At 36.9% G+C, this 27,316-nt stretch overlaps 2 protein-coding genes across 2 annotated transcripts in view; one reads left to right on the top strand and one right to left on the bottom strand.

Moving 5' to 3' along the window:
* LRRTM3 (leucine rich repeat transmembrane neuronal 3) overlaps positions 1-691 on the bottom strand; it is a 178,749-nt gene extending 178,058 nt beyond the window's left edge. Inside the window, exon 1 of the mRNA XM_032138316.2 lies at positions 137-691. Within this exon, the coding sequence (XP_031994207.1) occupies positions 137-140 (4 nt within the window). The 5' untranslated portion in view covers positions 141-691. The remainder of the gene's footprint in view (positions 1-136) is intronic.
* The window catches only part of CTNNA3 (catenin alpha 3), a 1,859,096-nt gene that overhangs the window by 777,122 nt on the left and 1,054,658 nt on the right, over positions 1-27,316 (top strand). The gene's annotated exons all lie outside the window — the stretch shown is intronic.

The following is a 27,316-nucleotide window of genomic DNA, read 5'->3' as shown; positions in this document are numbered from 1 at the left end:
CTAAGCAAATAAATTCATATGGTCTTAGAGCAGAGCAAGATAATCTCTAAAATAATTAAGGCAGAATTATTACACACACTAGAGGTTTTTTGTTTTTTGTTTTTAAGAAGGAAAGAAGAAAAATGACAAAACATACCCATCCTTTGTATTGTTCAAAGGTCGTCCTTAGGTCTTTTGCTTTGGCTTAGGGGCCAGTTGCATGACAGCCCCTGTCAGCTGCACTGTAGTGAGTCAGGGCTCGCTGACACCCAGGAAGAAAAATTGGACCCCTTGGGAGATGGACCAATTTTGGAACATTATTCTTTGCCAGCCACGCAGAACACTCCAAGAACAAATAAATCCCAACACCGCATTCGCAGCAAAACATCAAAATCTTCCTAGGTAATAGGATCTTCATGGATATTACGTTTTTGCATCTTTACAGTTTTTTGGGGGGCGAGGAGGGGGCGGTTAAAAAAAAAAAAACTGGCTCCTACAATTTCTTCTTATCGAAAAACATGATGTATTCCTCCAGGCAATGTGGGGCTACCTGAGCTGCCACATCTGTATTCCATAGCCCAGCAGTTCCCGTGGTGAGCACCCAGTTCAGCCACAGAGCTGCGTTGGAGCCCAGAAGGCAGGAGAGCCCCGTACCGCGCACACGCTCAGCTCACTTCTGCAGACTGTCATTCTGAAAGCTGCTTGGACTGTTGCTTTGGTTTCAGTGAATGCAGTCTTATGTAAAGCTGCCCCCAGTGGTGAAGAACATTATGGGCATGTGCAGAAATGTCTCTCTTTTATCTTGCAAATGAGCAGGCTCTCTGCTGGAAAATGAATGATTCTTTTGGGTGGCTCAGTAGGAACTGAATGGTCACCGTGATCAATAACTAGCAACATTTTCTGTGATTTCCAAGTCTTGTTTTACAATTTGGCAACGTCTTTATTGTCTGTGTCCACTTAATTGCTGAACATGTGCTGCCCAGAGTTTTTCTGGAGCTTGACATTAAGTTCACAGACCGAACGTCAATTTTTCTTAACCTCAACGCAGGCTTTAAACTGAAATTTGTAAAATGAATTATTGAGCTTTTCACAGAGAAGCATTAACTGCCTGCCCATTTGACTTCTTGGAGTCACAGTGATTATATTATGCAAGGTGTCTCAGGATGTTAGAACACAAACATTTTGGAATAGAGGGGATGACTGATGACAAATGAATTAATGTGTCCAATAGCCTTTCCGGTTTTCTCACAGACGATATAATTGATTTTATGGCTATGGTTTCATTTGTTGTTTTGGTTGTTGTAATTTTCTTTTAATTAGAAGGGAAATAAACCATTTTAGTGTTAGTATATGAATCAAGAGATCATTTGGTTCATACTTTATTGATGTTGCAGCTATTTATTACACTAATAATATTTATGGAGCACTTTCTAAGTGCTTTAAATGGGCTACGTTGTTTTCTCTTTAAACAATAGTATGATGTGGGTCCTATTATAACCTCTCTTTTAAAGATGAGGAAACAGACTTGGAGAGGTAACTTTCTCAAGGTCATACAGCAAGCAGGTGGTAGAGCTGAGCTTCTGAAGCAAGTCATTCTTATGCTGAACCGCTAACCACTAGATGATCCTGTTCAACAGCATTGTTACCTTCATTTAAAAAAGAAGTCAGTGAAAAGGAAGCCGATTAAAGGATTGGGGCAAGGAAGCCGTGATCAGCAAATCTTTGCTTCTTCTATTAGAATTGTCTAAATTTCTTTTGGTCTGAGGTTCCTAAAGAAGTATAAAAACTAAGGCAGGGTAGTTTAGTGATTAACAGCATAGATTTTGGCACCCAGATTCCAACTCCTGGCTACAATTTACCAGCTATGTAACCTTAAGCGCGTTACTTACCTTCCCTATGCCTCAGTTTTCTCATCTGCAAAATGGGCATAAAAACAAAAACTCACTTCATGTTTTGAGACATGTTTTGAGAATTAAGTCATTTTAATATCTGTATGTTACTTAGAACAGTGTGTTGCATGCAATAAGCCTGTGTAAGATATTTGAATAATATTAACTTTATTTGTACTTGCTAGGATTATGTACTGAATATTGACTATACTGACCTTTGTTAACTCACAAAGAACAACTTTAGTGAGCATTTTTAAATACTGTATATGGTGGATTTCTGAGATTTACTCAGTCTTGCCTTCTTTGATGAGATAACTTCCTTTATGTTCATCATCTGAACTTTATCTTTAAAATAAATCTTTTGGTTCTGTGGACCATAACTAATCATATTTGATTCTTTTCATCTCCAAAGTAGAACATAATAACATCTGCCATGCAGAGGCATTTTATTTAAAAATAATGGTATTCTTGAAAAAGTTTGCCTTGTTATTTTTTGTTAGGTGAACTGTCTGTGGAAAACCATGGAGAGTTTTCACATTCTCCAAGGATGAAATGTTTGATAAAGTCTAGTAATGACAATCAAAAGGGGTCCTACAGATATAGTACAATGGATATTACCAATTCCTTGGGCAGTATGTTCTTAACAGGGCAGTGCTTTCCCCCAGAGTTACCTAAGCTGTGAATACACATGAAACATCAAGTGAGTTTCTTAAAAAGATAGACTTCCCAATCCCTCCCCCAGGATTCTCATTCTAGGGGGATGGAAGAGTGTGTGCTTTTCAATAGTCTCTGATGAAATAAGTTTAAGAAACTCACTGTGAAGGAATGATTAAAAATAATATTTTCTCCTAGTAGGAAGAGAGGGTATGCACACTTATAATACTGAGATGTAAATTCCATGCGGACAAAGACAATGTTTTGTCTACTTCATTTTTCCTAATATCTACAATAGCACTTGGCACATTGCAAATATGCAACAAATAGTTACTGAAAAAATATGTTTTTATAGGAGTCACAAGTACAATGGATATAGTATAACTGATCATGTAATGTTCAACATTTGTACATGGGATTGAGTCTTGAAAATTTCCTCAGTCAGTGAGACTGGAAACAATTTTGGAGAAAGTATTCTTCAAGGAGGTATATACAAAGATAAAAACTAGAAACTGAGAAAACTTAGCTGATCAGCAAGTGATCTTTACTTTTCACAGAGATATCTCTTGTCTTCATAGTTAAACTACAAATTTCATGAGAACAGTAAATATGCTTTTGACTATTCCCCTTTGCACAGTACAGAAGGGTAATACTGAACCCTTACCATTTAATATCCCAAATGGGCTTGACAACTTGTATCTCTCAAAAACAGACTAATGGGAATTATATATTGATAACTTCTCTCTCACACCTCTGTTGCTTGAAAGGCTCTGAGTTTTCCCCTCACTCTCCCAGGTAGTCATTGAGACATCTGTTTTGCCCAAGAGCTGCAGAGAGCCACTCCAGAAGGCTGGAGAACCCATTAACTTTGTGCTTATTGCTCATCATACTTTACTTCCCAGTGACAGAAGAACAGAGGAACCCACTGAGAATGTGGGCTCTCACTTTGCTTTTCCTGGGATAAATCTTCTTGAATTATTTACGGTGAATATTATTCTCTGCTGTGTTACACACACATTGCTGTTAGTTTTCAGACATTTTTCTGTTATCTTGGTTCCTGATCTTAGTGCATAGTTCTGACTTTACACCTACCCTTTGGATCTTATAATTGATATTTAGTCTTAATACTAACAACTGAGGGTACAAAATATTAGAATGAATAAATAAGACCTAGTATTGGCTAGCACAATGGGGTGACTATAGTCAATAGTGAATTAATTATACATTTAAAAATAACTAAAAGTATAATTGGATTGTTTTTTATACAAAGGGTAAGTGCTTGACTTAAGGGCGTGGATACCGCATTTACCCTTATGTGACTATTACACATTGCATGCCTATATCAAAACGTCTCATGTACCCCATAAACATACACACTTACTATGTACCCACAAAAATAAAAAATAAAAATAAAACAAAACTATATGATAGGAATGATGTGCTACAATAAAAATTGCTTTGAAGCAAAATATATTGATTGACAAGGAAAAATGTTCCTAATAAAATAATATTAAGGAAAAAAATACTGACCATCAATCTCTTTCTCAACAGTAATCAGTAGCCACTCTTTGACTGAGTCAGCCTCCAGGAACTGTATATGGCCGTACCCTGGCACGATCCCTTAAGTCGGCATCACAACCAGGTCTGAGCTGATTCAGGATAATAAATTGTTTGAAGAGGGAAGATTATCCATGAGGCTAGTTGAGAAATCCAAAACAAAATAATGTGATTCTAAGCCACACTGAATACTTGAGGCTGCAGAAATTACTGCAAAGACATAGAGTAGTCCCTCAAGAGAAAAAGAAAAGACTGTGTTCTAAAAGATTTCAGTAATTTGCCTGTATACTTTTTGAAAGTTTTTTCTCCTTTTACTTGTCGACTATAGTGAGCTGATTATTTCTGATTTGCCTTTCAGCAGAAGCAAAATTATATTGCATTATGTATTCAGAAACTAGCAACTTCTTTTGCACTTAATATCACATACAGAACAAACCGTAAACTACCTGACAAGTTAAATATCCCCAATGCATCTAGGGCCTTAATGATTTATACAATTATAAAAATAGTGTCATGTATCTAAAGACTTTTTATTTTATTGTGCTTATAGGACTTCAAATAGCTAAACGTATTTTGTTTAAATTGGGTAAATAAATCAAATCTCAGTTTGGCAATACTGCCAAATTTTAGTCCAATATGAAACTGAGTTGCCAGATATGAACTTAGAAATTCATAACTGAAAGAGGATGTACTGATATCTTAACAGTTGTTGACTTACAGATATTTTATTTATTTTACAAATATTTAATTTGAATAACCATTATGTGCTAAACACTGTTCCAGACACTGGGAATACATCTGTGTGCAAAATAAAGGCCTGTGCCCTTGTGAAGATTACATTCTAAAGGGATAAGACAGACAATTAAAAATAAACATATACAGTATATTAGTAGGTCATATGTACTATGAAAAAAAAGAAAAATATAAGGAAGATTGGGAGTGCAAGGTATGAGGTGGGCTGAGTTTTAAATAGGATGGTTAGGGCCATTAAGAAACTGGCCTGAGCAAACCTTGAAGGATATGAGCTTGTGAGACTTAAATGTATATATGGGGAGTGGCCAGTGCAAAGGCCTAACGTGGAAGCAGATCATGTGTTCCATGAACAACAAGGATGCCAATGAGTCTAGAATGGAGAGACCAAGTGATAGAATAATTGAAGATGGAGGTCATGGAGGGCTTTGGATGACATTCTAAGAATACTGTCTTTATTATGGAGAAAACGGGGAGCTAACTGGAGATTTATGTGCAGAGTTGATATGTGATCAAATTACCTATTAAAAGGATCACTGCTGTGGATTGGATGTTTTCATTTATCCTCCCCAAAATCCATATATTGAAACCCCAATTCCCAATGTGATGGTATTTGGACATAGAGCCTTTGTGAGGTAATTAGGTCATAGTACTGGAACCCTCATGACAGATCAGTGGGTTTATAAGGTTAAAAAGAGACAGAAATGAGAGAGCTTGCTTCTTCTTTCTCTCTACTACAAGAGAAGGCAGCTATTAAGAAGCCAGAAATCAGGCTCTCTTTGACATCAGGTCTTCTGGTACCTTCATTTTGGACTTCCCAGCCATTAGAACTGGGAGAAATAAATGCTTACTGTTTAAACCACCCAGGATATAGTATTTTTGTTTATAGAAGCACAGACTGACTGAGATGATCAGTCTTAGCAGGGGACACAGTAACGAGGCCACCATATCAATCCAGGAGATAGATGACGGTGCTTGGGCCAGGGTGTTGGCAGTGGAAGTGGTGAGCAATGGTTAGATTCTGGATATATTTAAAATAAAATCAACAGAACTTTTCTAAGGAAATAGAAGTGGAGGTATGAAATAAAGAGGGAAATTAAAGATGGTTCATTTTTATTGGCTAAGCAACCCTAGAGACAGTGAAGCCATAACTGTTTTCGTGGGTCAAATTTTGTGAACAAGACCAAGAGTTTAACACATTTGGATTAAATCTGGATTTGGCTCTCACTTTTCTTCACTTTTATGAGACTTTAATTCTTGAAAATATTTCTTAATCTTAAGCCTCAAAGCACCATGGTGTATTTTTAAATATTTTAAAGGTATTTTTTGAACAGAAAGTTATGAAATGATTTGCAAAATTAGCCCCCAAACAACAGCAAATGGATTTCCATTCAAATGACCTAGACAGAGGCAACATCTTTGCATATGGCCTTGGAGGGCAGTAGAGCCAAAAGATTTGATGAAAATTGAAATGGAAGATTGCATGAAGACTAGGTAAGGAAACATTTGGACTCAACACATGTACTGTTTATCGCATATGTCAGTTGACATTTGGAATTTGGAACTGATTCTGCGCAAACTTCTTAGGGTCTCAGTTTGCTCATCTGCAAAATGGGACTCATAAAACCTGACTTATAAATTTTTAAGGATTTTTACTTAGGAAACATTTTCGTGATTTATGTGTAAGTACATTGTACAATATTTATAAAGTGTTACAGATATTTTTGCAGTCAGAATATCTATGACAAAATTAATTTTCCCTTGATTCTGTATAGGTTCTTTGGCCATGAGCATATATTAAGGGTTATCAAGGGTCATCAACATGACCAAGGGCATGCCAGAATTTACTAATATTATAGGAAACATTCCTCAGTATTTCTTTTCTACTAAGTTTAATACCACAACCACTTATTATACAGAATACACTATTGATATTCTGTGTATTCGCTTATAAAGTGCTTCCACCAATAGATGCACTTGATTTAGCTTTTGTAAAGAGTTTAATGTTTGTGACCCAACAATATATCAGGGTTGTCAGAATGCCAATATAGAGTTTCCTACAGCTGTGAAAATAATTTTCTTCATTTCTAGTTAGAATACTCATATGCATGTCTACATTTGTAATTATATCCAGATCTTCATCAGAGCATTAACACTTCCCTGAAATATCCTTGATTTCCATCTGCTTGCTTTAAGGGCTCCATTAAAAACCCTGTCTGGTCACATATGATTATGAGTGAATATCTCTGACTTAGATAAATGAATAAAGAATATTCCAGGTCCAACCATTAAAATGGTCTCTCAGTGTCTTTCTGGAAAAAGACAAATTTAATGAATGAGACATTACAAGGTTATCCAACATGTCTCCCTCCCATTCACCTGAAGATACATTTATGCAGCAGCATCAATCCATATTCTCAGGTTTTATTGCATTCCTCACTGTCACTTCCTGCAAAGGTAGTCCTAAGGTAAATATGGGAATACGGAAATCTAGCCAACACTATAACCTTTAGTGGCAGACTTCTGAAGGCTGAAAAGACTACATGAATTCAAGGAAATACTTTTTTTTCTTCCTTTCAGTAGGAAAGGTAAAGCATACACAAAAGTAGAGAGGCTAGTATAATAAATATCAACTCCAAAAATTATTACTATTTTGCTAATTTTATTTCGTTGATACTCACACCTCTTCCCACATAAGTGCAATATATTTTTCTTTCCAGAGTATTTTGAAAGCAAATCTTCAACATATGTCTTGTTTTTTTTTTTTTTTTTGAGACAGAGTCTCGCTCTGTCACCCAGGCTGGAGTGCAGTGGCATGATCTTGGCTCACTGCAAACTCTGCCTCCCAGGTTGAAGTGATTCTCGGGCCTCAGCCTCCCAGGTAGCTGGGACTACAGGTGTGTGCTACCACGCCCGGCTAATTTTTTTATTTTTAGTAGGGACAGGGTTTCACTGTGTTAGCCAGGATGGTCTCAATCTCCTGACCTTGTGATCTGCCCACCTCAGCCTCCCAAAGTGCTGGAATTACAGGCGTGAGCCACCACACCCAGCCAACATATGTCTTTATAATCTGTCTCTCTCTCTCTATTTATCTATCTACACACACGCACATTTCAGTATACATTCCTAACTAATAGCCTTTTAATTTAACCATCTAGCATTATTATACCTAACAAAATTAACAAGTTCTTCAAGTAGGTTTGTTTGTATCAAGATCTTAGGAAAAGCCCACACATTGCATTTGTTTTTGATGTATTTGAAGTCTCTTTCATTTTGTAATGCCATTGATTTGTTGGATGCCAGGTCATTTGGACCGTAGCTTGTTCCATGTTCTGCATTTGGTGGTTTTCCCATTGTAGGCTTTAACTTGCACAGAGTCAGTTTTCATGGCGTATATGTTTAACAAGAGTCTATTCATTAATTCGAGCAGAATATCCAGCCCCAAAGTGGATATTTGGGGCATCTACTCATTCTTGGTAGCAGTTTAAGATTTGAAGAAGTTTTGAGTAATACAGGACTTAGAGCAAAGTTGTACTTCTACTTTGTGGTATTTATGCCATCAGAGAATTCAGTAATGCGTTAAATGGCAAGTTTGAGAACTTTGTTGGTTAACATTCATATCACCAGGATTTCTGTTCTTCACATCCCATCACAATTGCCTTTTTGCCCTTAGTCAGCAACAGCAATTATTTATTGTTGGTACTTGCTAAACAAATCTGCTAATTTTTGTATTGCCGTTGAAGTGTTCATCTAACTGAGGCACAAAAAATTCTTATCAAGAGGATAGCAATCAAAATTCATTTGTAGTCACTTAAGCTGAGAGAAATCAGTTTTCTAGCTTTTCTTTCAGAACAAATTCCATCAAGAAACATGTGGCACCAGAGTCACATTGTAAAATGTCTAGTTTAATATATATTCCTAAATTTCCTGTATTTTCTCACAGTGGAGAGAAGACTTTTAGAGGGACTATAAAAACCTCTTAACCAAATTTATACCTTAATATTTGATGTTTTACTTTGCATCTATGACTGTGCCTTGAATGTAAAGTCAGTCAGTGTTCTTTAAATGGTATCATAACATTTTGCTATATCCACTTCACATATATTCTGATGTAACAAGAGTTTTTGAAGAAAATTTCATATTGTATTTTTAAAGCACTGTATGTAATAGTTTCAACTGGATACACTGGTGTGTTTTGAAATTTGACTTCCTGGCAATTATAGCAGCATTAGGAATTAAATTCCCCAGTCACCAGGAGGAGAAAGATAATAGACAATCTTGATTTTGATAAAGAAGCAGCTATGCCATAGGTTGGTTTTATTTTTATTTCTGAGACAATGTCTGATTTAAAAACATTTTTATTTTAGGGCCCAGACCTGAAAGATATTAAACTTCTGACAAATGAGAATCCCTGAATAGTTTGCAATTAAGTAGCAGAGAACAGGAGTCTGTGGGTCCTTATATTACTCTAAAATATGTCAGCTTATATGTCAAACCGGAGGATCCTTCCTTATACTGTTAGTACTTGGTAGCTGTGGCCATTCCCAGTCGAACAGTTCCCTTAAGAATGTTGGGGAATGCTTAGGATACTCTTGCGACTAACAGCAGAGCCCCCATGTGGCAAAATTGTAACTCAAGCAAAAATTTCCTTAGTCCCTGGTAGCAAATGCCATAGATCCTTAATAAAAATAAAATTAACTTGTTTATTCAATAAGTATTTATTAAACTCTTACACTGTTCTTTGTGCTGGGGATACAGTAGTGAATAAGACAAAGTGCCTTCCACCGGAGGACTTCTTGCATTCTTGTTGATGAGATGGTAAAAAATAAAAATAGCTACACACTACAATGTCAACCAGGAATAAGTGCTGTGAAGAAGACTAACAAGGATAAGGGCAATAACCATTTGATACTGTGGCCAGAAAAATCCCTTTCTGAGTTGTTGACATTGGAGAGCAAGTAGGGAGCAACTCACATAATCCTGTCACCTTAGATGTAATCTCCTTTTGGGTTTTCATTGGCCACCAGTAAAAAGGAAAAGAAAATTGATTTTTATATACTCCACACTTCTGACACCAGAGTGTGGAGTTTTTCCATACCAACCAATTCTCCAGCTCTCTGGACATCAACTGAGTGTCCTACAATTCAATTTCCCCCCAGCACCTCCTTACCTCTCCCTTACTGATTTTCTTTCATTTCCACTTTGTCTCCAGGCGCCTATGGTGACCCAGTTCTTTTTGGACATTTTTCCACTTATCAACAAATGAATCCTATGGTTTTAGCTGATAATGGCTTATAGTATTAGCTTTCTCAGGATACTTGAAATTTAATAGGTAAATCTGAGAAATGGAAAGTATTAAGGAAGCACAGAGAACCGCATTTTATGCACATACTGTAGCTTAAAAAGCAAATAGGAGAAAAGCCCTGTATTAAAAACATTCATCGTTGCTCTTCCCTCTCAACTTCTTACCCATTACTCTTTTTAGGTGCAGTCATTTTATTTTAGCTATTGTTTAATTCTTATAATATTTTTGAATTTTGTTGATATTTTAATTTCTTGCTATTTTAACTGAGGATTCAGTATCATTTACTCTCCCTGCTTCCCATGTTAATATGTTATTATTACGGTATTAAAAAAATAGGCCATATGACTCACAGTCACTGTGTAAACAAAGACACTGACGAATTAAGTGGTGTACTAGACTATGTTGCCATTCTCATTCAGCGTTTTGCTTTTCTTGCAGTTTAAGGATTGTTCCTATTTTCTTTCTCTCTCTACCTCTTTTACATTGCTGTTTTGTCTGTATCTTGTTGTTTGTCCCAACATTTAAAAATATATGTCAAGGGTCGGGCACAGTAGCTCACACCTGTAATCCCAGCCTACTTTGAGAGGCCAAGGTGAGTGGATCACCAGGTCAAGAGATCGAGACCATCCTGGCCAACATGGTGAAATCCCATCTCTATTAAAAATACAAAAATTATCTGGGCATGGTGGCAGGCGCCTGTAGTCCCAGCCACTCAGGACGCTGAGGCAGGAGAATCGCTTGAACTTGAGAGGCACAGGTTGCAGTGAGCTAAGATTGCACCACGGCACTCCAGCCTGGCTACAGAGCGAGGCTCCATCTAAAATATATGTGTGTGTGTGTGTGTGTGTGTGTATGTATATATATATATATATATATATATATATATATATATATTATATATATGTCAAATGCCTGAGCTTTCCAAACACTCAAGCAATTCAGATAATCTCATTTGCCTGCAGCTCTCCCTTTCTGGGCTCCAATATCCAGTTCTAGCTGTGTACCTAGTACTTCACCATTTTCCACAACAGGATCCCTAGTTCCTGGATTCCATGTATTTTTTTCTTAGTTTACCACTCATTTTGTTGAAGCACCTTCACTAATAGATTTTTAGGAAAGGGTGCACGTGAAATAAAAATTTCATGTCTAAGTTTTTTAGTATAGTATTACTGATTGATAGATTGCTGTAATATAATTCTGGGTGGTAAATAATTTTCCCTCGGAATCTTCGAGACATTGAATTACTGTCTTCCCATACTATTCTCACTGTAGAGAATCAGACAATATTCTGATTCTTATTTCTTTGTGTATGATCTATTTTTTCCTCTGTATGATACTTTCTTCCCGCCTGGTATTCAGAAATTGTATACAGATATACTTTGGTTCGTGCTTTTTTTTTTTCATTAATTGTTGGATACTCAGTGAGCTTCTTAAATATGGAGACATGTCCTTCATGTCACAACAATACAAATGTGTTGTATGTTTCAAAAAATGATCTCTCCTCATTTTTCTTTGTTCTCTGTCTCTGGAACTTCTATTGGACAAATTTTGGATTTCCTGGATTGATTCTTTGGTTTTTCTTTCCTATTTTCCATCTCTTTATCTCTTTCTATCCTACAGAGTAATGTCTATGCTTTATGATCCAATCTTTTATTTATTTATTACAAATTTTGACCAGATGTCAGAAGATTATGGCACAATCAAATCCAGCAATGATACCACTGGGTCAAGCAGTATAAATAAAATTAAGTTTTTGTAAATAAAGAAACATTCATTCATGTGCATTCTTTTATGCATTGTCTATGGTTGTCTTCAAGCTACAGTGGCAGAGTTGAGAGATGGCAAATCCTGCAGGCTTAGAATATTTACTATGTGGCCTTTTACAGAAACAGTTTGCTGATCCCCCAACTCCCACCCTAATTTAGGTGATCGTATTGGTTAGCTCCATGAGCTCTTTTTATGTTGTCTTTTTGCCCCTTCTTCATAGCATACTGTTACTCTCATGGATGTGCCATTTTTTTCTCACTGTGAGGATATTATTGGCAGTTTTTTTTTTTTTTTTTTTTTTTTTGGTGGTATACTGCTTGTTGTGGTGCCACTATTTCCTCTGAGGTAATTTAGCCAGTTCGTGTTGGCCCGTTTCATGTTGGAGGCATTTCTCAACTGTTAAGATTCTTCTGTGTTCATGCAGATTAATGAATGAATCACTAAAAACTGATAGAAAGTACCCTGCTGGAGGGCGGATCATGAGATCAGGAGATCGAGACCATGCTGGCTCACATGGTGAAACCCTGTCTCTACTAAAAATACAAAAAATTATCCGGCCGTGGTGGCGGGTGCTGTAGTCCCAGCTACTGGGGAGGCTGAGGCAGGAGAATGGCATCAACCCGGGAGGCAGAGTTTGCAGTGAGCCGAGATCATGCCACTGCACTCCAGCCTGGGGGACAGAGTGAGACTGCGTCTCAGAAAAAAAAAAAATGGAGGTACTCTGCCAGTGGGCAAGGTTTTGGTGGTGGATTTTGTGTTAGCAAGATTAGACAGAGAGCTTGCTTCAGGTACATGTATGTAGACTCCACCCCCACACCCCCAGAGAAGACTGCCAACAGCTCCTACATGGAAGATGTGCACCAGCTACCAGTGTTCTGGGGGCAAGGCAGGGAAAGGGTGCTGGGTGCCCCAAGTTCAACATGTACATTCTCATTTTAGTCTTAGGTTTTCAGTCCCAAGCCCCACTGCTATGCTTAGTATACTTCAATGTAGCTTTTCAGGTTTGAATTTGCCAGAAAATAAACTCTTTTCTGTTAGAGGGATGGGGTAGTCTTTTGATTGCTTGGGGTAAAGATGGAAATCTGGCAGTTGATCTCGCTCCATGAAGATCAGTCCCCATCTTTTTTGTGACCCCTACTTCTGGTGCTTCTCATGACCTTTATGGCGCAACATAAGGTCCCCCTTCAGTAAGCACTTAGACTGTAGCTGCCTTGACTGTACCATGTATTCTGTTCTCCTAAAGTTTGTAGAAATTGTTCGTTCATTCTTCTTTTCTCTTTATCCTCATTTGTATTCATTTGTCATTGCTTGAGTTTTGATGTGAAAGAGACAATAAAAGCATGTGATCAATCTGCCGTGTTTCAGATACGGATTTCTCATGACAGATTTCAGGCATGGCAGATGATACAGGGGGTGAGGGAAGGAGACTGGAAGGATGCCGTATAAATTAAGACTATAGCCCAAGGTTGAAAATGGGAGTGAAGATCTTTGTAAATGTGAGATGCTGTCCTCCTTTGTTATCCATATCCTCCAATCTATTTTGCACTAGTGTCGTTATAAGATCTCTTACTATGTACGCATTTCTTTTTTTTTTTTTTTTTTGTGAGACGGAGTCTCACTTTTTTGCCCAGGCTGGACTGCAGTGGTGCTATCTCGGCTCACTGCAAGCTCCGTCTCCCGGGTTCACGCCATTCTTCTGCCTCAGCCTCCCAAGTAGCTGGGACTACAGGGGACTGCCACCGCGCCCGGCTAATTTTCTTTTTTTTTTTCTCTTTTTTTATTAACATTCATTTCCAAGAGTGTGGCCACTTTTCAGCAGCTGAGCATGACAAGGGGAAAAGGTTTCAGTGATGAATTCTTGTGTGTGTCTGTAAATTTCATGCTTGTGAAGTTGGATTAATAGCAAGGGAGACTGAAGTCCTTTTGTTCTGCACCCGGCTAATTTTTTGTATTTTTAGAAGAGACAGGATTTCACTGTGTTAACCAAGATGGTCTCGATCTCCTGACCTCGTGATCCGCCTGCCTTGGCCTCCCAAAGTGCTGGGATTACAGGCGTGAGCCACCGTGCCCGGCCTATGTACACATTTCTTAACACAACTTTTAAATTAGAAGAAGCTTGGATATATTGTATTTACTTGTGGCTTCCTTGGCTGTATAGTTCGTTAAGGGTGTCTGCCATTATTTCATGTACTCTACTGTGGTTGTGATTAAAATGTTCCCCCATTTGTTTATTTATTTATGAATTTTGAATCATCACTTTGATGAGGTTTCTCCCACATCCTCCTTTTAGCCTAGACCAACCTGCTAATATTAGCAAGCCCAGCAGCCTCCAAAAATGCTAGGAAAAAATATTTTTTACTACCGTTCTTGGGGGTTATATCTTACTATAGATATTGAGGGAATATATTTGGTGGAAATAGGAAGACTCTTCCTGGTGTTGTGTTCATGCACACTAACTTTTCTTTGGCATCTCATAGTTTGTATTTATTATAACTTTGCAAACTTAAATGTTTTCAGTATCTTACAGGTGTTTAGTTTTCCTGAGCCCAATGTTTCTTCTAAAAAAAAGAACTTTTAAATTTTTAATGAAATAGAGAGAATGGAATTTTATGTAAACTTAAAAAAAAAAACAAACTATACCCTCTTGGTATCTGTATTTATTTTCTTACTTTTTTGTATCAAAATTTTGTTTTTAATTATTATCATTTATACTTTGGAATACTTTGCTATTTTCAAATTTGTATTTATTTTATAGTAAAAAACTAGAAAACCTGAATTTGATACATATGTGTATCATTCTGGTGGTGGTGTGGTGTGTGAGGGTGAGTGTGTGTTTACAACTGTAGGAAATAGAGGTTTACAAGTAAACTTAAATTTCAAATAGGCAACCACTTATGTATCATCCAAATCTGTATCTTCTGATGATGCAGTATGGGCCTGTATGCAAAATCTGGTAATAGTAATATAAAATTTCTTCTCTTCATTGGCTATATTTGAGGCCAGACTTTTTCTAAAGGCAACAGCCTATGTTGAGTCTATGTTTTTTCTCTTTATAGTATTTAGTTAAAACCATGAAAATATTTTTGATTTAGTGTATTCAATTTTCAATCATTGTGTTTTCCTTTTGAAATACTCTAGGCTTCTGCCTAGAGAAACCAAAACAGTTAAACATGTCATTATATGTTCAGGCCATTAGCCCTGATTCTTAGGCTTTATATATTTTCTGTGGGTAGTTCTAAAAGACTTGAGAGGTTTTACATAAATTCAAGTGGCTTACAAGCTTTGCAAGTTAAACTTGGAAAATATTGTAGTAATACCAAGTAGTAGTGACATAAAGGCTTAAGAGACTCACATAATTGGGATTTTGAGATTATTTTGTCCAATTCACATTTTACAGATTTAAAAATGTATACCAGAGAGATGAAGTAACTGGTTTAATTAATATATGACACAGATATAAGACTTTGAGTAGGACCTAGATCCTTTGAGATTAGTCTATTTCTTATAATCATTCTGTCTTCTTTGAAGTCAAATCAATGTTTTTGTATAATGTGAAAAACAGTAGTTGACACTTTACATAACTTTTTTCCTAACCTCATATAGATTTAACTAGACAACTAGGACTTAAAATCTGTTTTGTTAAATAGAAAGGAAACAAATAAGTCTTCAATTATTCTCTAAGTTTGTTTTCTTTGCATTATAATAGTGATATACATTTATTATAAAACATATGAACCATGATCTCGCCATCCAAAGGTAATCTTTACTAATATTGGAAACTATACAAATTTTTTATTAACTTGAATTTAATGCATGGCATTCTTTGCTATGGGCAAAAGAATTCTTTTAAGTTCCTCCTACTGTTGGAAATGTATAGAACAGTCTTTATTAATGTTGAATTATACAGACTTTCCCTTAAGTAACTGAAACGTGCATAATTGGCTCTGAAAAGGAAAGAAATTACTAATATTCTAGCACACATAATCTGTCTTCCACATGGATAGCATAATATTTTAAGTAGGAAGTTATTCCCCTTCAAGTAACAAGGTAAACAAAAGAATTATTGCTTCCTTCTTGTTTGAAATTTGGTTAGGCCTCAGTGGAATGGCTCAAAGGGCAACTTCAGAATGGCCTTACTCCTTTCCCAATATACGATCTAAAATTGCTTCCATCGTTGTCTTCTTTAAATCCCATGAATAGCTCACTGTGACCCCTGGTTAAATAGCGACTCATTGTCATGACGCACAAGGTTGTCATTTCATTTATATTTTTGTTAAAGGCAAACAATTGGTTTTCAAGAAGAGTGGAAACCAAATTGGAGAGGGATCCATAGCTTCATTTCAGTGCTCTGCCACTTTGCTTTTCTCCACGTCACCTGTCTTGTGTTCACCTCTGTTCTGCCTCACAGCTCTAGCTTATTCATGGTTTTTGCTCGCCATGGAGTTGGCTTTACATGTTATCTTCAATGCCTACATGCTACCTTGTGACTGTCTTAGTTGTAATGAAAATCAGTTCATTCTTTGGATAGTTTTCTGTTTAAAATTCTAGAGAAGAAAATTCTGATTTTTTTCCATGCTGTCTTATAGGTTGCTATCTGACTTATGAGTTGGCTGTTCTAGGAAAAGGTAATCACCCTAAGTTTCCATCAGATGTGATGGTTAAGGGTAGTGATAAAGTTGGTAGAGTCATACTGTATAAGACTTGGCAGATGCTTTAAGCGAGGCCATGAAGGACAAAGAATTCAACTTGATACAAAGATTATTTACCATCTGGCTTAAATCTACCCTTTTGTCATTATTTGCACTTACTAACCAAGATGCTATGCTACCTGTAATACAGCCACACTGTAAGTATTTATTATTTGTTATTCCCTGAACAAGCCATTTTCTAGCCGACTTTAAATCACTGTTATGCTACTCTCTCTTATTGGAATAGTCTTCCTTTAGTTTTTATCTGGTGAAATCTTCTATAAGATGTATCTAAAACATTATAATCTTCATAAACATTTTCTAGGGATTTTGGTGACTTCCTCATAAGCACTTTTATAAATCATTTATACATGCCATATAAATGCATAGTATTAAATTGTTTATTTGCCCTTTTCCCCATAGAATATTCTTTAAATTCAGGGATTGTGGTGTTTCATTCATCTCTGAATTCTACTCTTGGCAGATAATGGATACTCAATATATGTGTGTTGAAAAGAAAACATTAAGATGATGCAGAAGTAGCTACTCCTAATGGCTATATCATTATCATAATTATGGTTCTCTGGGAATACCTGTAGTTGATTCACAAATCTGTGTTACCCAAGATGTGATAAGTGCAAGTGGAAAGTATGTACTAAGTATGAAACTCACTCAAAATTTGGGCCAATTAACCAGAGTACTGGTGTATTTTTCACCATTTGGCAGTCTCTATTTGACTAAGAAGTGTTGCAGATGGATTTTTATTGCTCTCTTATTTTCTTCCAGTCTGAGTAATTGGTTGGAGGAAATTTCCTGTTCTGAAGGAAATTTCATTTGTGTCCAAAGGTAGTGATTTATTTATTTATTTATTTTGAGATGGAGTTTTGGTCTTGTTGCCCAGGCTGTAGTGTAATGGCGCAATCTTGGTTCACCACAACCTCCACCTCGGGGTTCAAGCGATTCTCCTGCATCAGCCTCCCGAGTAGCTGGGATTACAGGCATGTGCCACCATGCCCGGCTAATTTTTGTATTTTTAGTAGAGACGTGGTTTCTCTGTGTTGGCTGGCCACGAACTCCCAGCCTCAGGTGATCCACCTGCCTCGGCCTCCTAAATTGCAGGGAATACAGGAGTGAGCCACCGTGCCCGGCTGGCAGTGATCTTGTATTCACTTCTGATTTGGGGTGTTTGTCAACATGTACAGGGGCAATTTGGGGACAATTCCTTATTTCAAGCTGTTTACTCTTCCTGTTTCTTACCTCTAGTATTATCACAAGTGGCTTCCTAGCTTAAGTGGGCTTTCAATGAGGACCTTACTGGAAATACCTGTAGCCTAAATAAATAAATAAGAACTTGCCAACAATACCGTGTCAAGAAGGCTGGCTTTAAAATCCAGCTTGAAGAAGCCTCATTTAAATGACTGTTTGTAATCTGGTCCTCATATGTCTACCATGTGCTACTTCCCATTCTAGGTGCTGAAGAATTAAGAGAACAGATACATTTCCACACTTGTGGCATTTACAATCTAATCTGGCATATCATAAACACTTGTTACAATGTGTGTAGGGAGTGCTAGTATGAAAAAAGCACAGGGTGCTTTGTGACTCCATAAAAATGGCACTATCCAGACTCAACTTACAGGGATGAAACCTGAATTAAGTGCCAGCAAAGCGAAACTACTATGATAAAAATGAATATATATATTTTTAAAAACAATGATTAATCTAGCCATAGCAGCAGCTAGAATACTCTCTTATTCATTTTATAAGTTCTCAGTTTATGCTCAATAGAGATGGTTGACACAAGTTAGGAAACTTAACCTAAGTAGTATTCAGCATGACCAGGACCTCTTAGAGAACATCCGTAGCATATTGGACAATGAAAAACCACTTCATAGTGTCTTTACTAGTCTGCACCAGCCTTTCATTCTAAACATTCGGTAAAACAGGTGTGTGCAATGGTGACAGCTTGGATGAGATCCTTGTCCATAAATACCCTAACTTGACTGAAACAAATGTGTCTGTTGTCAGAAATAATTGTGTCTGGCAGCCTGTATGCTACAAGAAACTGGCATGGAGTCACATTGTCATCCCAGAGGCTTGAGGTAGAAGTGAAAGACTTGATGTCACTGTGAGAAGCAGTATACTGAAGGGCAAAGTTTTCATCTCATAACAAGATCAATGTGAAGTCCTGCTCCAACTTTTTTGGTCTTTTCCCACTGGAAAATTAGGTGTCTTACTCTGTTATGCCAAGTAGCCTGGCATATGGCATGTACTAACTTCCTTCAGACTTTTCAATATCAGAATCAATTTGAGGCCATCAAATAGAACTTCTAGCCAAGACTTTCAAGTAGACAATTCCCAGATGTGCTATGTGTAGTGAAGCCAAGATGTCTTCTGAAATCATAATGTAACTTCTCTACAAAATACATCCCTCATGTTAAGAAAATTCATATGGATGTTTTGAGATTGGCTTTAATTTTTTTGGTCAGTTCCTATGACAGCCTTCACCATATTTGCTTTATTACAAGGGACAGTCTTTTAATTTAATTACCTTATTTCATCAGCTTGAAAATAAGAATCAAGGAAGCCTTCGCTTATCGAATCTTCCAGTGGTAGTGGCACATATATTTTGATATCTGTTGGGGTAGATATTCCCAACTACTTGATATTGATGATGTTCTCTGAACTATAATTGATGGTGGAGTGAATAGAAAACTTAAATCATTGTGCAAACTTTGTGGGTAACCCGACCTTTCTCTCTGGCTGCCCTTAACATTTTTTCTTTTGTTTCAACCTTGGTGAATCTGACAAGTATCTGTCTTGCAGTTGCTCTTCTTGAGGAGTATCTTTTTGGTGTTCTCTGTATTTCCTGAATGTGAATGTTGGCCTGCCTTGCTAGGTTGGGGAAGTTCTCCTGGATAATATCCTGAAGAGTGTTTTCTAATTTGGTTCCATTCTCCCTGTCACTTTCAGGTACACCAATCAGACGTAGATTTGGTCTTTTCACATAGTCCCATCTTTCTTGGAGACTTTGTTCATTTCTATTTACTCCTTTTTCTCTAATCTTGTCTTGTTGCTTTATTTCATTAATTTGATCTCCAATCACTGATATCCCTTCTTCCACTTGATCAAATTGGCTACTGAAGCTTGTGCCTGTGTCATGAAGTTCTCATGCCATGGTTTTCAGCTCCATCAGGCCATTGAATGTCTTCTCTACACTGTTTATTCTAGTTAGCCGTTCATCTAACCTTTTTTCAAGGTTTTTAGCTTCCTTGCCATGTGTTGGAACACATTCTTTTAGCTCAGAGAAGTTTGTTATTACCGACTTTCTGAAGCCTACTTCTGTCAACTTGTCAAAGTCATTCTCTGTCCAGCTTTCTTCCATTGCTGGCGAGGAGCTGTGATCCTTTGGGAGAGAAGAGGCGCTCTGTTTTTTGAAATTTTCTGCTTTTCTGTTCTGGTTTCTCCCCATCTTTGTGGTTTTATCTACCTTTGGTCTTTGACATTGGTGACCTGCAGATGGGGTTTTATTGGCGATGTCCTTTTTGTTGATGTTGATGCTATTCTTTTCTGTTTGTTACTTTTCCTTGTAACAGCTGCAGGTCTGTTGGAGTTTGACGGAGGTCCACTCCAGCCCCTTTTGCCTGGGTTTCATCAGTGGAGGCTGCAGAACAGCAAATATTGCAGGACAGCAAATATTACTGCCTGATCCTTCCTCTGGAAGCTTTGTCCCAGAGGGGCAGCCACTTGCATGAGTTGTCTGTCAGCCCCTACTGGGAGGTGCCTCCCAGTCAGGCTACACAGAGTCAGGGATCCACTTGAGGAGGCAGTCTGTCTGTTCTCAGAGCTCAAACACTGTGCTAGGAGAACCCCTGCTCTCTTCAGAGCTGTCACACAGGGGCATTTAAGTCTGAAGTTGTCTGCTGCCTTTTGTTGAGCTATGCCCTGCCCACAGAGGTGGAGTCTATAGAGGCAGTAAGCCTTGTTGAGCTGCAGTGGGCTCCACCCAGTTTGAGCTTCCTGGCTGCTTTGTTTACCTACTCAAGCCTCAGCAATGGCAGATGCTTCTCCCCCCGCCAGGCTGCAGCCTCGCAGGTTGATCTCAGACTGCTGTGCTAGCAGTGAGCAAGGCTCCGTGGGCATGGGACCTGCTGAGCCAGACATGGGAGGGAATCGCCTGGTCTGCCGGTTGCTAAGACTGTCAAAAAGCACAGTATTTGGGCGGAAGTGTACCATTTTTCCAGGTACAGTCTGTCATGGCTTCCCTTGGCTAGGAAAGGGAAATCCTCCGAACCCTTGCGCTTCCTGGGTGAGGCAATGCCCTGCCCTACTTCGGCTCGCCCTCTGTGGGCTGCACCCACTGTCCAACCAGTCCCAATGAGATGAACTAGGTACCTCAGTTGGAAATGCAGGTCTACGTCGATCTTGCTGGGAGCTTCCGACCGGAGCTGTTCCTATTTGGCCATCTTGGAAGCGACCATCTTGATTTCAATTCTTTTGAATATATTCTTGGAAGTGGGATTGCTTGGTCATATGGTAATTCTGTTTTTATTTTTTGAGGAACCTCCATACTGTTTTCCACAGAAGCTGTGTCATTTTACATTCTTATTAACAGTGGACAAAGGTTCCAGGTTCTCCATATCTTTGCTGACATTTGAGTTGTTGTTATATTTTTCTATAATAGCCATCCTAGCAGGTGTGTGGTGATACTTCATAATTTTGATTTGCATTTCCCTTATAGTTAGTGAAGTTACTGTTTGATATAACCTGTTTGCCATGTTTATGTGTTCTTTGGAGAAATGTCTATTGAAGTCCTTTGCCCATTTTTTAATTGGGTAATTTAGTTTTCTGCTGTTGAATTGTAGGGGTTCCTCATATATTTTGGATATTAATCTCTTATCAGGTATATGATTTGTAAAGATTTTCTCTCATTCCATAGATTACCTTTTCCTTCTGTTTATTGTTTTCTTTGCAGTACAGAAGCTTTTAAGCTTGATGTAGTCCCAGTCATCTAATTTTGCTTTTGTTGCATGAGCTTCTGGTATCATATCCAAGAGATCATTGCCAAGCCCAGTGTCATGAAACTTTCCCATTATATTTTTTTCTAGGAGTTTTACATTGCCAGATTTTACATGTAAATCTGTAATCTATTTTGAGTTGATTTTTGTGTCTAGTGTGTGGTAAGTTAGTGTGAGGTAAGGATCCAGTTTTGTTCTTTGCATGTGGATATCCAGTTTCCTCAACATTATTTGTTGAAGATGCTATCTTTCCTCATTGTGTATTTTTTGGCACTCATGTTAAGTATATGTGTGTGGTATTATTTCTGGACTCTCTATTCTGTTCCATTGGTCTGTCTGTTTTTTGTTTGTTTGCTTGTTTGTTGCCAGCACCATACTGTTTTGACTACTATAGCTTTGTAGTATATTTTGAAGTCAGGAAATATGATGCCTCCATCTTTGTTCTTCTCTCTCAAAATTGCTTTAGCTGTACAGATACTTTGTAGTTCCATGTGAATTTTAGGATTTTTCTTTTCTGAAATCCATGATTCTACAAAGAACAACCTTATTATATTATGTGCGTATTTATATTGAGTCATGTTTTGTACACAGAAGGCAGAAATAATGCAAGCTACTCTCTCTAATGATAAGTGATTGGTTCTCTAAAATTCTCTAGAGATGACCATTGAGTTATTTTTAAACGTCAATATGACTGCATAGATTTTGTGATATTTGATATTTTTCAATCCATTGCAGTTATTGTTCCTTCTGATGTTCAGTTATCTCATCTGCCAATAGGAATTCTTTCGCTTTTGCTCCTGAGTCCTTTTGATATGATTCCACTAGTCATTGGCACATTTTCACTTTCTGGTAGGACAAATTAGCCTCTTATCTTACATTTTCTGTCCTGACCAGGACATAACCATACCAATAAGGCACCTTGGTTCCTTTTGTGTCCACAATCCAGGTACTGGAAATGTTCATTTCTCATTGAGTCACTGTTTCTAGGTCTTTTCTGAAGAGAAGTTTTGAAAGAGAAATATTTTGCATGTTTATGTTGATATTTTTATACTTCCAATTTAAGTTTGAGTTTATAGGTTTTTGTTTTCAATTTTAATTCATATGTTTATCTCTTTTCTCTTAAACTAAAAGTGTTGGTTTTATATGATTCTATATATGCAACAATTTGATAGTATTCTAAGAGTAACTCATATTATTAACAATTTGATGAATAAAAATGATTTAAGTTTTCCTTGCATTTTTCATTGTCCTTAGAAAATACCCACCAGGAGTATACAATCAAGTTATTGGTTTTTGCCTTTTAAAATAATTTGTTGTTGGTTAAGCTACCAATCCATACACAATTATATTCCCTTTTTAAATTTTCTTTTAATTTTTATGAATTACTGTTTTAGTTTGAATTAATTTTGTTTAATAATTATTTGAAACATTTTCATGTTTCCAAAGTCAAAACCTCAAAGTAAAGCACGTTTGGAGAAGTGTAACTTATCTTGTTTGCTTTACTTTGTCCCTTTTCTTCCTATGGATATCACCACTTTTATTAATTTTTGGTTTAAAATATATATATGTACACACATACACATACACATCTTTGTATATTCCTATCCCCTTTCTTTGATAAAAGGTAGCATACAGTATATGCTTAAACACTTTGCTTATTTTCATAGGAATAATATATCGTAACAATATTTAGTAATATTTCTCATTTTTTTCACACAAAGCAGACATTTTAAGCATGAGACCTATCAGGATTCAGGATGGGTAACCTCATTCATTCATTCAATAAACTGTTGCTGAGAACTCAATAAAAGTAGGGATGATGTTCTTGGATACTAAGATTAATACACCACAGCTTCTGTCAGAATGGAGCTTCAAATGCAGTAGCAGAGAATACACTTAAACCAACGATTGCTCCTAATGGTAAGGACTAATGGAGGTGAGCATGGGTTGCTGCTGCAGAAGCCCAACAAGGAACACAAAACTCAAGACTGAGAGGCCTTGAGCCGACTCCTACAGAATGGTCAGAAGTTAACCAGGTTAAAGGTGGAAACAGGAAGGTTCAGGCAGAGGGAAAGGCATACAAGAAGTCCCATGGATGATGAAATGAGAGCATGGATGCTAGCAAGAGGAGGCTAGAGAAACGGATGAGGAAGGCCCTGACTGGCAAAGTCCTTGTACTATGGGTGTGGCCTGGAAGATTCTCACTGGCCCAGAAAGGGAAAAAAAGGAACCTTTTAGGCAGGAGTTAGGTTTTATAAAAACCACTCTTCATTCAGTTATTTACCAGCATTATTTAAGAAGTGATCTGTAGTCCATGTTACTGTCAGTCAGGTTCTTAAATATCAGAACACAGCCTGTTGGATACACCATAAAATTTGCAGCCTTTAATAAAATATCATTATTAGTGTAAATAAACGAAAACAAACAAAGCTGTGGCCCAATTATCCATCATCTGGCTAACCACACCCCCTAAACTTGTTATATAACCTAGAAATTTGAAAGAAACAAAATAGGAATTCTGTTTTATAGAGTCCATTAGCCTACTTAAATAACAGAGTTATAGCCATTTAGGGCTAGAAGCAAGGATATATTCAGTTGTAAGGCACAAGAAAGTCATGGCACTCTTTGTGGAGCACCATGCAGTATTTACCTTTGAATTTTAGAATAAATATAAGATCTTGTGCTAAACTTTTTCCTGTTGTATGCATCATTTATGGCAATTATTTTATTTTATTTGAGATGGGGTTTTGCTCTTGTTGCCCAGGCTGGAGTGCAATGGCACAATCTCGGCTCATCACAACCTCCGCCTCCTGAGTTCAAGCAAATCTCCTGCCTCAGCCTCCCAAGTATCTTGGATTACAGGCATGTGCCACCATGCCCAGCTAATTTTGTGTGTTTTTTTCTTTTTTTTTTTTTTTAGTAGAGACAGAGTTTCTCCATATTGGTCAGGCTGGTCTCGAACTTCTGACCTCAGGTGATCCTCCCACCTTGGCCTCCCAAAGTGCTGGGATTATAGGCATGAGCCACTGTGCCTGGCCCAACTATTGTTTATGTGGTGCTTAGGTCTGCACTGTTCTAGTGCTTTATGTGTATTACTTCCATTAATCCTCCTGACTTCTTTATAAAGAAGCACATGTACTATCCTCATTTTATAAATGAGGAAACTGAGGCATAAAGAAATGGACTGTATCAATTATAGGTGGTGAATGGTAGGGACTCACATGTAGGCAGTCTGACTCCAGGGTGGGTGCTGTTAATTGTAATAGCATACCATGTCTCTCTCTTGGAATATAAAAGAAAGAAAGAAGCTGAAAGATAAGAAAAGTGAAGATAATATGTGAAAGAACATTTTATATTAAGAATTTTTAATATTAACATTTTCCTGCTTCGTGAACAAATCTTTCTTGATTTTACTGATAATCCATTTTTGATCTACTTCATAAAAGTTTGAATATTCTTAAAGGCATTGGTTGAAGATCCATTGATACCCAATGTTTGACAGATGAGGTACCTGCAGTCTTGCAAGATATAGTGACACAGCTGGTTTGTAACAAAAAGGGCTGCAATTCATGCCTCCTGTCTCACACATTGAAGTGTGAGAATTGGGGCATAACTTTTGGACCTTTGAGACCCAAAGTAACCAGAGGTCACTCTGAAAGGATTATATTTAATTCTAAACCCTTCTAGGCGCTAAAGAAGTGAAAGATGGAATTGAGGATGCATCTTCTTCAGGGGCTACATTTCCAAGTAGGACACTTTCTTTTTTTGTTGTTTATTTGTTTCACTTTTTCTCTATAGCTTTCACCAATGGCACAATTATATATAAATATAGCTGCTCATTGTATCACTTCCAATTTTATTGTGAATTTCTTCATTTTTCAATATTGAAAATGCTCTGATCATTTTCTAAACTTCTTGCAAATGAAAAGCCTACTATATATACATAAATTACAGTATTAGTATCTGCAAAGACTTGCTTCAAGGGAAACAAGATTTTTTGATTTGGTGCCACAGCTAATTCGTTTCAATTATGTATAAATAAAGCCCAAACTGCTTAGTCCTATGTCTTTCCTTTCTTTGTTGAGCTTGTTGTGCTTTGAAAAAAATCTAAAATGTAATCAGTGATACATATTATCAGAAATATAATTGCAAATGTCTTAATTAAAATATACAGTCACACAAATATGGGGAGTAAGAAAATTAATTTTTCAGTAAGTATATAAATAGGCTTCTATACTAAAATGTTTTATTTTTTTAACATCTGATTACAAAAATATTTTGTTTATACTATATTAAGTTGCCCTTATTTTATATCTTTAAGGTCTTTCTTTTGTCCTTTAGATAACTTTTAAAATCTACTCAATGAAGAAGCAAGCTTGAGTCAGATATTTTGTAATATTTTGACATATTTAAGAGAAAGGAAGAAGAGAGGGAAGCTTGTAAAATAAAGGCTTATATAAGAAGACATAAGAACAAGCAACTTAAAGAAACAGAAAATCAGAGTTCTGGATAGACTTTAGAGTGATAAAGTGGATAGAATATGGTTTCCGGTATTGTTCCCTCTCATGAGTTCTGTTCAAACTCCTTTACCTGTAAAACTCTGCTCAAATTATTAACCATCTTTGCAACTCAGCTTTCTTAATTCTAAAAATTAACATGTACAAATTACTTCTCAAGTTGTTTTGAGAACATGTGACACCATCTAATAATGGATAAACACCTAATTAATATTTTTGTTTTATTTGTATATATTTTGTTATACACATGATTTAAGGTAACATGCAATAACTTTTTTCTTTCTGTTATGATTTATTCTGCAAAAATAAATTTGTAGATGATACCAGTTGATTCAGAAAATTTAAAAAATACATATATTAAACACCTATTGCTTTTTTTACAGCACTGGACACAAAAAACATAAGGATGAGAAAAATAGTGCTGCTATTGAAAAGAACTTGTAAACTTTTTCTGCTGACCTCTGGCAGAAGGACTTCCTTGGACTCAGTCTTGATTATCTATGTTCTTTTAGGTAGTATCCACAACAAATCAAAGGACTTAGTATGTAGCCTTACAGCAGAATAATTTGAGTATTTCATTCAGTACTGAAAGGATTCATCTTGCATTGAATTTGAGTGCATTAGGTTTCCCTCGTATTTTTCCCCCATTGATTTGCTGGACAGAGTAAACAATTCTCTAATCTTATCTCATAAATCTTACTTTTCTTAGTCTTTGTCATCAACAAACACTTGTAAGTAGCTAGTAAGTGCAAGTCACTGTAATTGAATGTTTTTGTTTTTTTTGAAATTCTGTTGTTTACAATATTCTCTTGGCCTGTCTCCCCTAGAAAGTTTGTCCCTTAATCTATGCTTTAGACTGAGTTTATTGAATTTCTTTTATTGGCAATTCTCTGGTTGTTAGAGAGATTACACATAATTATTTAGATCCTTCTAGAAGAACTCAGAGGGCCAAAATTAACCATTCCTGTTAATACAGCTTCTCTCTGGGGATCACTTGTTAGTTTATTTAGTTATTCTTTTATGTAAGCGGTTAATCAGTGCAAGCAATGAAAAGGTATAGGGCATCTTGGCTGCTTTCTGCATTTCAAAATATTTTTGATGTCTTTTCAGATCTCCCTATAGAGAGCTTTGTAATGCTTTTCTCCAACAGAGAACTGCATGCAGGGACCCAAGGGTCAAGCCTTTTCTAATG

Source organism: Hylobates moloch, unplaced genomic scaffold, assembly GCF_009828535.3.
Source record: "Hylobates moloch isolate HMO894 unplaced genomic scaffold, HMol_V3 SCAFFOLD_3, whole genome shotgun sequence".
Classification (NCBI taxonomy): domain Eukaryota; kingdom Metazoa; phylum Chordata; class Mammalia; order Primates; family Hylobatidae; genus Hylobates; species Hylobates moloch.
The sequence above is the reverse complement of the archived record's forward strand: the minus strand, read 5'-3'. Positions and strand labels throughout refer to the sequence as shown.